Source organism: Pholcus phalangioides, unplaced genomic scaffold, assembly GCF_987345545.1.
Source record: "Pholcus phalangioides strain wild (caught in Gottingen) unplaced genomic scaffold, Ppha-v1.0 ptg000014l_1, whole genome shotgun sequence".
Taxonomy (NCBI): domain Eukaryota; kingdom Metazoa; phylum Arthropoda; class Arachnida; order Araneae; family Pholcidae; genus Pholcus; species Pholcus phalangioides.
Genome location: NW_028301607.1, coordinates 23,447,396 through 23,461,892, shown reverse-complemented (window position 1 = coordinate 23,461,892; position 14,497 = coordinate 23,447,396). Strand labels below are relative to the sequence as shown.

Below are 14,497 nucleotides of genomic sequence, written 5' to 3'. Positions count from 1 at the left end.
GCCATTTTGAATTGGATCCGGAAATTCAGCCTCCGACATTTCATCCCCGGTACATTTCGCACCTGACATTTCACCTACTCTGACCGTCTCACTGACTGTGTGAGGGACCAAGTGATTATGTGAGTGACCATATAAGTGTTGAGTAAACTAGTGACTGTATGGGTGAGTGAGTGACCAGAGGAATGACTAGTTGAGTGACAGTATGAATAAACAAGTGATAGACGCGTGAGTATATGAGTGTGAGTGATTTATGGTTGAGTAAATGACCATGTGAATAACCAAGTGAATGGCATAACTCACATAATATTTGCACAAGTGGCGAAATCTCGTGTGTGAAATATCCAGGGCTGAATACCCTGAATGCAAACAGTAACTCGCTCATACACTCAGAGCAGCCGAAATATCTGGTATGAAATGACAGTGGCAAAGTTTCCGTAAAACCAGTTTGAATTACTTCTATGGCATAGATATAATTCAAACAAGCGTCTGCGTGTCTGTGCAAAAGATTCCTGAAAACACTGCGCATGCGCGAAATCAAGAATCATTCGATTTCACAATGTTAATTTGACAAAAAACAACACACATCACAGAGCATAACAACATAATTTTTATTTCCAAATATGTGGTGATTTTCATCATTTGTTATTATTTATTAATTTCACGTATAAATCCATACAAATTAAAACATTCTCTCTCTTTAATGTTTTTTTCCTTTTATTAATCATCTTAATTTTTTTCGAAACATACTCTTCCTCTCTCATTCTTCCGTACATAGTCCAATATCATCGTCATCATCATCAGTAGTAATACCATGCACGAGTCTATTAAGTGCAAACAACAACATTCATGTATACAATATACACAGAGATATTTTTTGCATTTTTTTTCTTAATTTTTTGCGTAAAAAATACCATCAAAACACGAAAACCAATCTTAATGCAAAACTAATACATTTTTTTTTTTCAAACCGGTGATACACCATAGAAATTATTAATGATTATATTCAAGGGAGAAGTAAAGGATGGCGAAATTTTTTTTTTGGCATCGACAAATCAAGAAATTCTCGATGCCACCCTATAGTAATTAAAATAGAAAGTATTGATTCCCTACTCTTGCTTGAACGATATCCAATACAGAAATGTCAAATAATATTGAAAGACCGTGCAATAACAGACATATATCACATCCATTTCATTGGAGGATTTCATATGGTTTCTATATAACCAAACGGTGTAATATTTTCAATCGAAATAAAAAGGAAATCGTTGATTTTTGAAAAAAAGAAAATGTAAAATAAAAACAAAACACACCATTGACGAGATAATGTACACCAAAAGAGCAGCAGTTCCAGAGGCACTTGGAAACATTACACGCACACACACCAGTTTTTAAATTACATAGTAATTCAATTGTGGCAACCCGAGTGTAGATGGAGTCTCGCCAAGGAAGCTTAGTGGTATACGTCGCAATTCCCGTATTTATCAGTAATTTCAGTGTTTGTTCTATTAGTGGTGATCGGCTCCGAGACGAATCTCCATTTACAAACTGAGAAAACAAGACAAGTGTTTTTCAGACCGGACAGACTCGTTTCGAAATAAAAATTATTCTTTCAACATATAATGTCAAAGAATGTGCACCTTCATGTTTTAGGATTTTGAGCGCCTAAGCACCCTTAGATTAGCATTACCTCCCTGGGGCGCCAGTGGCAAGAAGCTCGTCTATCACCACGGAGGCGACTATCAGGTACACGGGCTCGATACCAGGGAACGGCAACGAAAACTTCTTTCCCTGTCAGACCTGAGTAGAACACCGATAGATGGTGCCTCAATATATCCATGCCGAAAGTCACCTCCGTCCAAGAGGTGGATGGAAGTATAACACGACTTTCTCTAGAGCGAACCGACTAAATATGTAGTGAATAGTCGCATGGTGATATGAGCAGTGGGAATAAACCATTACCCTCCTTGCAAACAGGAATAAGCGTGTGCCTAGAAACGTTTCAACGGCCCAGGTGAGGTTGAAGTGACCCAATAAAATCCCATCATTCAATAGTCAATTGTTTGGTTTCACAGCGGGTGTATAACAACTTCTAATATTTTCATAAATGGCAAATTGCGGAAAAACGGTAATGGGTGGCCTGTTCACGAGCCGTTGTTGTGAAAACTTTAAAAGTGGTGTACAGATGGAGGTTCGACAGACTGGAGTCGTTGATTCTTCATTCCGTGAGGAATCGATACTCTGGAGTAGAGTTCTTGGAAACCTCAGAGACTTGCTTATCCGCCATATTTGTGAGAAGCATGACGTCAGTAGTATTGGTACAGCTTATAACTGTTCCATAAGTCGCTTTTTTCTACGATCAGACGTTCCATCGAACAGAAAATGGGATTTTCCTCTCTAAGATGGAGGACGATGATTCCGCTTAAGATGTGCCTTACTCCAGGTTAGCAGCTGGTTTTATTCATTGTCCGCAGCGCGAAAAAATTGCAAAGAGCTAGAACAGGAGTGACCATAAGGGTGGATTCACATCTACAGATATTCACCGTGTCGTGTCAGACACAGCAAACATACTTTGACATAAAACCAATGAACGTATTCATATCTATCGTATCGTGGAGACAGACATATTTTATCTTAAAGAGTATATGCCGTGTCTGACACAGCAAGGTGAGTGCCGTAGATGTAAGCCCGTAGATGTGAATTCATCCTTATAATGCATCGCAGCACGCTATGCGGCGAGATCTTCTAGCGGGGCGGCCTTCCAAATAGGCGGATAATGGGGGGGGGGGACTTGCCTGTGTCTGTAAAATAAGGGGAGGATTCTACGAACCTAGATTAGTCACCTGTCCCTGAAATACAAATGACAGCACTGAAGAATCAGACAAAAAACTAAATAAGCACTTAAACTGTTAGTTACACACAGTCCCTTCTCACTCGGTAGTAAATTGTCCATAGTGATAGGATCAGAGTTGTGCTCGGTTTGAAAGAGAGAAAATCGTCTCTCCCGAGACATCACCCTGGACACGCACTTTTACGTTTATCGATCTGTATCCTAGATAAGAACAACGTACTAGATTGGTCAAAATTTACGTGTTATGTTCCATGCCCGTGATTAGGGATTTTGCCTTGACCAGCCTCCTTAAAGGGGTAATTTGCCATACATTATCTTAAGACGATATGCGCCTGGGTTCAGGTCAGTCGTTGTTTAGTTGTTCCCGTTTCCAACTCCAGCGTTTTCGCGAAATGACCAGTAACTGGTCGGTCATTTCACTAGACTTCGGACGCTCTTAAGTGTAACTAGGGTACTTTTATCAATCATAATATCACTGTTCAGGTGCCCGACAGTGCGACATTCTCGAATAATATAAATTTTGTATTAAATTGAAAGGCAGCTGAGAAGTAAAGAATTTTCTACCATTGGGGTAACTAAAAAACTATATTCTCCCCTGTTTGGGTGCAAGAAGAAAGAGATTGGCTCCATGCCAAATATAATATGATACTGTAATCCTGACTCTAAAAATTATGGTAAAGTCAGTATTTGAATGTAAAAAGATTGGTCTGCCCAGTCAAGAAGTGTTTCCACCAGTCTTGAATCCTCCTGGCCACATGAATCATTTACAAATATCACACATGAGGGCTATCCATGGGGAAATCTTCAGTAGGTACCGGCCGAGACTCTTTGAACTTTACTGTCCTCCGGCATCGTCTCGTTATGAAGATGGTCACCGTAACCAAGACCACAAAGCCACCAGCTGCTCCACCTGCGACGTAGGTGACCGGGAATTTTTCGCAATGGTTCGGAGACTCGTCGTAACCCGACGGGCAATGCTTCGTTCCATCACACCACAGCTCCGGACTTATACAAGCGTTGAGTTCCGGGCACTCGAACAGGCAATTGATATTCCTCAGTGTCTGTCCGTTTTGAGTCCTCAAAAAAGGCCTCATCACTTCGATCCAGCGGAATCGGACAGTACCGGCCTGGTTCGCGAGGATTTCTATGTAGACGTGGTCTCTGAGGTGCTGATTGCCGAAAGTCTCGTTATACCAGAAGTTCGAAAACACGTCGAAGTCCTGGTCTTTCGGCAGCGCAGCCGCGGATGCTATCTCCGCACCTGGGATGTTTTCGAAAGTCTGGTGTCCCTCCGATAAGCAGATTACAGTGATCGGTTGCATGTTTGTGCCAGCGTAGACGATGATCCTGTTTCCAGAACGGCAACCGACGGAACCATTGGATCCTTTGAACTTCAGATATAGGTATTTATAGGGAGCAGCTTCTAATAGCCAGCGACACCTTAGAGGCATTGGACGACCTTCAACAGTTGACGGGATATTGAATACTACCTGAAAGGTAAAAAAATAAATCCCATATCAAATATACAGTACCATTTTAAAAAAATGTATTGAGTGTGATCAAATATGAAAAACTGGCAAAGGGTATACAAGTAAAAGCACCGCGGATTTCACAAAAAAAAACAATTGCTACGTGCTAAATAAAAATTGTACGTACAGGCCATATAAACATGGCATGCGTTTCGGAGAAGCTGTCGGATTCAGATTGATATTTATCTTCGATAACCAATGACTGCTGCTGATTGAGTTTCCTAGACACTAATCTACAGCAGCCAGGCGTGCTGTGAGATGTTACAACTTATGTGTCTTTCTGTAAGAAACGAACGTCATGGAACGTTGGGGAGGCAGGTTTTGGGGTTATTCGCTCGATCATGCCAGCGAACCAGGGATGGGCAAATATATTGCCCGATACGCTTGGGGCATGAAAAAAAATTGAACCGGCACCTTTTTCTTTGATCACATGCCCAACGTGATCATATAAAATAAAATAAAAAAAAACTTTATTTATTCAATTTTTTTGACGATTACACAAGTGTTCCTACACACATACATGGAATTCTACAGAAGTTCTTCCTTTGGCAGCCATGATTAGAATGTGTAGTCAACGTATTTTGATTCCTTTTCACTGTCCTGATATTTAGCAGCCCAGTGCGGTCACACGGGTCGTCATATACTGCAACTTAGCTACGTGTTCTAGAAAACGAAAATAAATCTCACTCTCAGCGAAGTAATATATCCTAACGGTATTCGCGGAAGAAGAGGGAAAAGACTCCTTAGTTTGCGTAAAAACTTAAAAATATAAATTTAAAAAAATTATATATTATATTGCCCCATTATACAGTATATAAAGGGTCCGAAAGAGATAGAAATTCTGCGATCTATTTTAAAAATTGTAGAAATATTTATGCCACATTTCGAAACAAAAAATATGGGATAGAATATCCATCACGAAAATATTGGGCTTCTGCTGCCATCTACAGAATAAAAAGCAAACTATCTGTTATAACTTTTTCAAGCAAAAGTTAGTTGTTGGTTTCAAACTGATGCAGCGTATGAATGAACAAAACGTCTTGTGGTATTATTAGTTGTACATCAGTATAAATATTATGTTTTTTTGTTTGCCGCTAACTAATTTATTTTAACATTAAAAACATAGTGATCGATAATTTGGCACATGAAATTTACACTGATATGCAAAATAAATTCCGAAATATATAATTTTATATCACAAGTTAATCATGTTCATTCTGTACATCGGTTTAAAATTAACAATCATTTTAATTTCAGCATTATGAAAGATGGTTTTGATTTTATTCAATAGGTGACAGTAAGGATCATATCTCGAAGCAGTTTCTCATATTTATCATGAAGTATGGAAACATGAAACATAATAAGTCAGAAAGTTAGGAAAATTTCCTCCTAAAATTTATTTTTCACCGGTCCGAAAATCATTTCTCCCATTTATGCCGGTTCGCAACAACTTTTCGATCAATTTCATCGGTCGTGAATGAAAAATAGCTTGAAGAACACTTAACTAAAAGCCATACAATAGGTAATTCCATCAATTGTCTTACGATTGGAAACAAAAATGCCTTCTGAAATTTTTTGTTCTAGATGCCCAGTTTCTATCAAGGTTTTTGTCGATTTCTCAGCCGTATGGACGGGTCACCATATCTTGGGCCCGTACCTGCCCCAGTCCGGTCCCGTACCGTAAATAGACTGTAGCGAATAAAATTGTTGTATTGCGCCTATTATTTTAATTTGATTAGATTACCGGCCATGGAAGGGCATGCAAAATTTTACAGATTTGTCCAGCCCTGCATCACTCTTCTGACCAAAATTCAGTGAGAATTAATAATTCGACACCCACCTTACAGTTTCGACCTGTCGCAGACAGACTCGGTCGGTCACTGCTGGCGCATAGTGATGATCGGCTCTCTGAAGTTGGTTTTCTGGGGTTTTCCTCTAACATCAATGTATAAATACGCGTGACGGTTTCATATTTAAAAAAAAAATCACCGTGAGGATCATGCGCGATAGAATTGGAATTTATAGGGTTCATACGACTAGATTCACCTCAATTAAATTTAATTTTAATCACTTAAAATTGAATTTAGAAATTTTAAATTTAATTTTAAATAAGATTTATCTTGATGACCCCTTATCTTTCTTAAACCCTCCCCCCTCCAAACTTGACCTACTTGATCTAATTGATCCCAAGACACCATCCGCCTCGTGGAATTCCAACGAGTTTGTGTCACATGTAATAATAATTCAACCAGCCTATGTGTGACAGATTTTTTCATCAAAAAGTTTTGGTGTTAATCAGGGTTGGCTCAAAATCAGAGGGAGGGGGGGGGGCGGCTTTACTACAGGAGTGAAGAGTAAGAAGAAGGAAAAAAAAGGTGAAGCGCTCTGGAGGTATTCTGCGTTATGACCGCGTAGCCAATTAGGAGCTGGCACTGTGACGTCGCAAAACTTGAGTTCTCATGTGCCTAAGGGATGTGGCGTTATGGGGGGGGATAGGGAAATTTAATAATCTTTCTTTGTCCGACACGAACGCCCCAAAGCAAACGCCCCACCCAACTTCATTTTTTACACGACCGAATGCCTTTAAAAAAAACTTCCCGCGCCACCTTCACAACCCATCTACTTCTCGGAACTTTATCAAAACAATCATTTATTCGACGGACCGGGTTTTGAAGAAAAAGAAAGCGTTTCACTTTTTGGAGATCCCTCACAAAAATTCACTTCCTTGGCTAAAGTAGTTTCACTTCTGCAGAATGCAGACAGACTTTTAACACGATGCTCACATAAACTCGAAAATTCACGCACCTGCCAAGTTCATTTTCAATATGGAGGAGAGAGACGGAAGTGCTTCTCGAACACAATCATCCCTGACAATATGGATAAGTGCGGGTCATGCATACCTAAACACAACTCATTCCAGTATGCACTAATTAATTAGGATTCCCCCAGGATATTCACGAGGTGTAATAGTAGTCCCGACGTGTCACTCTTGTTTATTTGTAGTGACATCATACTCTTACAGTTCAAGGGTTTTTTTCCCGTAAACTAACTCTCGTGGCTTTTAGATGATGACCTTAGCGGCCTGCTCAATCTCTTCCTGATGATTTTAATAATAGTAATAACGTGATCTTCACGTATTCCCAAGGGATCAGCATGATCCGTCCAGGGAATTTGTTAGTGTTAGTAAACATCCATGCCCGAACCGGGATTCGAACTCAGACCTGCACAGCGAGAAGCTAGTTCCCTAACCACTCGACTGCCAGGCGGCAAAGTCAGTGCAGCATAATCGGCGAAGCATAATCAGTGATATTGTACGAAATTCTCAAAATGCGTATAGATGGCTATGTAATTTATCATTATTATTATTTTCTTATTTCCGTGATAGGCTTGTTTGTACTCTGTATTCCTCTCACTCTTTTCTTAGATTTTATTTGATCTATGCGGATTCTGCATTTGAGTGTCATCTAAAAATAATTGATGAATCCCAAACTGTTATTGGGGGGGGGGATTATCTTGCACAGAGAGAAGCATATACCCAAGAATTTGAGCAGCTGAACGGTAAAAAAAAACCCATATATACTGTATTGTTACAAAACAACGGGACCTCAAGCTCCATGACCAAAGAGGGGGAGAGGAGAAATTATAAATAGGGGGGAGGGCGTAAATTTTTTATTACACAGACTCTCACCAGTTATTACCCTTTATGTTAATTAACCCTCATTATTACTGTGCAAATGAATGACATACGTGTTTTGAACAAATCAGACCCATGTACACTTTTACAAATAAAGTGAATCGTTCATTACCTCTCCTTCTGTAGAGCCGTTCTTCTTCTGTATCCCTGCATCACACGTTGAAAGAGGGAGGAATTCGTAGACCGCTTCGAAGCCGAAATGATTGAAGTCTTCGAAAGACGACATCTTACTGGCTTCGAACGATAGTATCACGTTGCTTGTCACAGACTCCACGATCACAGGACGTCGAGGATCAGATATTATGTTACAAAAACAACCTAGAGTAGAATAAGTGTTGCCGTTGGTCTTTTCTTTTATCTCGACGCTAGCCTCGGGACCGATGCCGTGCGAATCTATCCTAAACTTGCATTTGTGCTGCTGCAGTACCGGATCATAATGATGTTCGCAAAACGGCGATTTCAATCTGATGTCGGTGAAGGTCAAAACTACCCTCTCGGTCGATAACCCGGCGAACATGTAGGTACAGGAAACGTTCTCGCTTCCACCCCTACCAAAGAGGAAAACATTCCTCGGTGACGAGACCGTTCCGATGTGGTTCATCCTACTGTCGAACCGCCTGTCGCAAGTCTGATTAATGGTATGATAGTCGTTCTCGACTCTGTGACTTGTCTGTTGGCTAGAATCAGGTGGATTCAAGGGAATACCGTGCTGCCTCATGTCCACGAACTCGTACCTCATTTCGAACGTACTGCTCGATATCGTCAGTTCCGGTGTAGTGTATATGTTGTGTTTAACGATTAGACTAGGGCCTCTGGACAAATAGCTTTCTTCTTGCAAAACACATGGACGGACCGGGACATAGTCTGGATGGTCGGCGGCCCTCGCGCAGACTTTCGGAGATGTCTTCTCGCAGAATCTGTAGGTCGGTTCTTCGAACCTCCCACCGTTCAAGCCTTCTTCCGAGCCCTCTGCCGCAGAAGAGGACTGCAGGGCAGCAGCATCACGTTTACGGATGCTGTTCGACTCGAAGATCTCCAATTTCCCGACTTCGCAAGTCTCTTTCCTTGACCATTGGTGTTTATCCTCTACAAAATACGATAAAAAATAGAACCATATCCTGTCGTGAACGCTGGAACCCTGCAATCTGAACGTGCACGTAGTATTTCTTGGCACCGTGTGTCGAGGGCTGTAGATAACACCACTCTGTCGCTTGGCGCTGTCTATGAAGAATTCACATTTGCCGCTGTGAACGCGGTAGTCGGAAGCGTCACTGAACCTCACTTCGACTTCTAACTCGGCCCTCGAATTGTGCAGTACTTGAATAGGGGAACTGTACAGCTTGACCAAAACTTCCGGGCCACTCGATATCACTTTCGGTAACGTCCCCGCGCCACAAAACTCTATGAGCAACGGGGCATTAGTGGTAGATCCATCATAGATGCGGAGAACATCGCTATAGCAGTCTTCCGTTAGGGATACGTGTGGATAAGAGAGGGGACTGGACCGTCCAGTGTAAAGCGATATCTTGTACTCATTGTTCTGCGACAGCACGATGTTGGCATTTTTACCACGTGGCACGTGGTCTTGACGTACCCAGTAGTGGCAAGTTATGTTTCTCAGATAGAAACCTGGAAAGTTTGGTGAACGTACCGCACATCGTTTACGATCACAATTTACCAGAACCCTGTCGCAATAAGTGTTCATCAGCCGCGTTCCGTAATAATAGCTGTTCGTTCCACCATTTCCTTCGATCACCTGTGGCGTCCTCTGCTGTAGATTAGGTACTTGCGGGATGAACTGCTGTTCTTTCTGTATCCTCGGTTCGGTAGGTGCCGACAAGGCTGTCGTGGCGGTGGTGTCTCTGGGCAAAAACTTGTACGTCAGGTAGACAGTGAACGAGAACGGGTGCATCGCAACTCTTCCTGGCACTATGGCGTGCAGGGTGACGTTGTTGCCCTCGGTGTAGAACGTGGCGCTCTTGCCGATCATATCACCGCAGATCCTGCCGAACTCGGGCTCGCCTCTGGCCACATCGAACAGCGTTGATAGCGTTTTCGACGGCTCTTTGAAAGCTGATATTAGCTGATTGAATCCACGTGTTTGCTGACTTCTTAGAGCTTGGGTTAACGCTGGTGGCTCAACTATGCGGAGATAACCTTTTGGGCACGAAGACTTCTGATTCCTGCAGGGAAGACATTTATACTCATTAATAGAGGCAACGATGCAAAATATCTTACGACTGCTTTTACTGCTTAATAATCATAAAAAAAATCTTAAAATTATTTGATGTGACATTAAAAAAAAATTCCATTTTCCCCAAAGTTCCAAAAACCCCACGAATAACTTTGTTTTGAAGTTTACACTCATATTTTCTAGATTTTTCTCACCCCACGTACACCATCCAACTGATGCGATAGAAAGTGTTTATAAGCACGGTGTGAGGCAATAAATTTCCGGGTGATTTCTATAAAAGCCAGAAACTCTTCTCGACAACACAGAATATGTTTGGCCTAGTGCCAGCTGGCTTATTTGGATCACAAGTGAGTTCCATAACGGCGGGGTAAAAAGTACTGTTTTTTATTCTTCAAAGTTTTAATATACCTTCGAATACATTTTACCCTCATTTTTGCGTGAATGGGCTAAACATTCACAAGCAATATCATACGGTGGAATTCCATTCCAAACATCATTCCAAATATCATAATCAAATAACTGGACTACGCGTTTGTTTTGTTCACGCGGAACCCGTCACGGTTACATTACGAGAAGTGCTCCATGTGAAACCCAAACGACATAAATATTTCTCGCACACGTAGATACACTTTTATTGTAACTTAAATTAATATTTTCACAGACTACAGAATTCCAGAAAATATACCACGTGGCACCATGGGGTTTCACGGAATATCGACTAGAAATATTCTGGCTCTCAATTGCATTCAAGCTCTATTAGAAGAATGCTTATGTGAGTGTTCGGATGATTCCTAGTGATTTTCCAATCAATTTTCACAGTTTGAGTTCAATGATCTCCACTCAAGAAATGAAACTTCCCATGAAGCCTGAGGGCTAACAAACTCATGTAATTTACGGGTGACACTTTAATAGAAAGGGCGTTAAACGGGGACAAAAATGACACTAGTCTACAAGGTTTTACTAACATGGGGAAATTTAGCTATTCTTAGTTATTTTTTAAGAGCTCATTCCAAATCTGACCTTTTAAAAATGGCCATTATGTCCAGTAATTCTGTTATATTTTATTTAATATTTGAATGTCTTCCAAAATTTACATGTACATACTATAGGCTAATAAAGTGTGAAATGGTTCTAGATAACCATGTTTCTATTTTTTGGCATTTAAAACTTGGGAATGGCAACACTGATGTTATTTCTAATTGCACCCGGATTCTCGGATTTTTTAATTGAAAGAAAAACGCGCTTTATGCTTATACACAAGCTTTTAGTCAAAAAATAGAGCTAAGTCAATGTAGCTGAGGCATTAATGTTCCAAATAAGTTTTGGTAAATGTTTTGCTGCCACCACGTCACAGTAAACTGGAGCTGTTCAGAGGTGTACGCAAGGGGGCATGGGGTGCTTATGTCCTCACCAAGATGATCAAAAATTAAAAATGCTTTCTAATATTTTTGTAAAAAATAAAATATCAAAAGACTAATAAAATACCTTTATATATAAGCAAGTTTAATGACTTTCTGTTGACTAAAATGTTTTTGAAGGTTAATGGCTAAAATTTTATCAGGAAGGAAATCATTGTGAACCCCTCCCATCAAAACCTCTTGTGATCCCTTAATCGTGCGTATGCCCCAAGGCCCTGGGGCTGATTGTGAAGGCTATTTACAAATCTGGCCAAGGTTTCTCGCACCAAAAAGATTTTTTTTTTCGAAATTAAATGATACAAAAGACGGCGTATTTTTAAGTCTTCAAATAAAGATGATTTTTAAGTCTTCAAATAGGGATTTTGTTTTCACGTAGACCTAGCTGCATAACAATCATTATTCACATCTGCAATGAAGGTGTTTTTAAGGAATCAAAGCATGTGGGACCCGTCAATGATGAGTGATAACTGTTGGTTTTTGCAGAAAGAAGACAACATGATACATAACAGAAAGAAATTATTATTATTTTTTTTTAAATAATGGAAAAATTAGTATAAATTTATTTCTGTGCATACGCATGTGGTATACCCATTATTTTAATTTTGAAGATTGTAACTTTTTCATGGTATATATATGTACAGTCGGCCCCCGTATTCGAGGGGGTTACGTTCCGGGGGTGGCCGCGAATAACCGAAACCATGGTTTTTTTTTGTATATCTCGTTTATTGAACGCAGGGTGACGCATAGGGTACAAGGGAATGTAAAAGAGGGTGCAAGGATTGTTAGCGATATTTTCCATCATGCATTCAAAGAAAACTCTACGTGATGGAAATTTTTTTACATTCATATTCGAATTCAGCACTGCAAGATTAGTCTAAAAAATTATTTCACTCATGTTAAAAATTTTTGACCAGTGTAATTGAAGGCTTCTGAAATTATTTCTTTTACTTATTATATAAACAGATTATTTCTGAAAAACCTTTTGGTTAATTAATTACTGATTAAATTAGTTAATTATGAGATTAATTTTAATCTGAAATCACTTTAAATTATTTAGTAGTTATTTATTTCGCGTGATTGTGAACCTAAATTCCTTCTCAAAATACTTTGAAAACACACTTCTTCTAATAATTATTCAATTATTATTTTATTGATTGATAAATATTTTTTTTCGATTACAGAAATTACGAGATTAATCATTTCTCTCATTGATTTATAAGTTATTTTTTTCACTAATTCTGAAATTATTTGTTTCAAAAATTCAGTACTTTTGCATTTTCATCAACTCTAGAATTATTTCTTTCATTCTTTTATTATTGTATCATTACTTCTTTTATTATTTATTCATTTTTTTTAATTCCGAAATTATTTTCATTTATATTCTAGAATTATTTATTTCATTAATTCAGTGCCGTCTTAACGCCTAGGCCCACACGTGCACGACCCGAGGGCCTCACAAAAATGGCGCCTCATAAAGCTTACTTGGCCCGGGGGGGCCTCCATGATGCTCTTAAAACGGCCCTAAATGAATTCCGAAATTATTTCTTTCATTCATTCTAGAATTAATCGTTTTTGAATGTTTTAAACTATTTTTAAATGATCTGCGAACCACGTCTACGTACCCCGTATCTCTCCTCAAAGCAACAGAAAAATTCATTCCATGTTTCTAAGTGTAGTATTCGTTAAGATATATTTAAATTCAAGAATTGGAGCAAAGTTATGAAAGAACAGCAAACATACAACGCTCCTTTCTCTCCGGTTTTCGAATTTTAATATTTCAATGAATATTGCACTTTAAAATGTGGATTTTTTTTTCATTGACCTCAGGAGAGGCAGGGCAACAATTTTCTAATTAGGGTTCTGGTGACACGGTGTCCATATGGGAAGTAGGATTATTTTATTTTGTAGCACATCTATTTTGACTGTCAAAACTAATGAAGGGTGATTTTCGAACTCACTTTAGAACACTTTTATTTGAAATAGAAACATTTCTCTAGGATGAAATAAAGACCGCATTAGCGCTTACATGACACCCAGTTTTATGTTTAAGGAATGATGATCAAAATAAGTACTAGAGAAAAAAAAGAAGCTTACTGGTCAACCTCGAGGGTCCCCAACTGGAAGGAGAGAAACGTCAGCTGCACGACATCTCCGAATTCTCCTCCAGCTGCTACAAAGTTAATACTGCAGATGTAAGGTAGTTGCCTCTGGAAAGGTGCCGTTATCCTCAGAGAGTGCTTTATGTTGGCCTCGGCATAGAATGTGCGATTGCAGTCTGTCAAAAATGATGAGCGATATCATAGTTAATTTTTTTTTTACAATAACGAGACCAATATCGGTTATATAATCAACAGATTGACAATCAGTGCGGAGTTTTATATACAGGGTGTCCTACAAAACTCACCGCCAAAATGAGAGGGTTGATTTACTTGTACAGACACGAGACAAAAATTTTTTGCAATGGAACCAAGGCTTTCAATCCAATGCATCCCGATTTCACGTGTGTGTGTGTGTGGGGGGGGGGGGGGTTCATGCAATGCCCCACTTCTGAAGTCGCAAGAATGTAGCAACCTTTCTCAACCATGAAGAGGGATGCGGAAATTTCACACATACAGGGAGAAACGTTTTTTCCTCCTACCAGTCAGACGCAATTACAGAGGGGAAAGAATATTGTCCCTTTTTCTATCTAACGGTATTATCCTCTCTCACTCAGAGGTATATTTTAGGAACTTTTTTTAGCGCTGATGATTTAATTGCATAGTAGAATGAGCTAAATGAAATTAAGCACTTGCGGCTCTACAGTTTCAATCCAAA

General features: G+C 39.6%; 1 protein-coding gene across 1 annotated transcript in view; it reads right to left on the bottom strand.

Annotated features, from left to right (window-relative positions):
• Positions 1 to 591: 591 nt before the first annotated feature.
• Positions 592 to 14,497, bottom strand: part of LOC149078298 (uncharacterized) — a 135,014-nt gene continuing 121,108 nt past the window's right edge. Inside the window, exons 4-6 of the mRNA XM_089241937.1 lie at positions 13,778 to 13,958; positions 8,184 to 10,254; positions 592 to 4,338 (exon numbers count right to left, since the gene is read on the bottom strand). Coding sequence (XP_089098063.1) covers positions 3,622 to 4,338; positions 8,184 to 10,254; positions 13,778 to 13,958 — 2,969 coding nt within the window. The 3' untranslated portion in view covers positions 592 to 3,621. The remainder of the gene's footprint in view (positions 4,339 to 8,183; positions 10,255 to 13,777; positions 13,959 to 14,497) is intronic.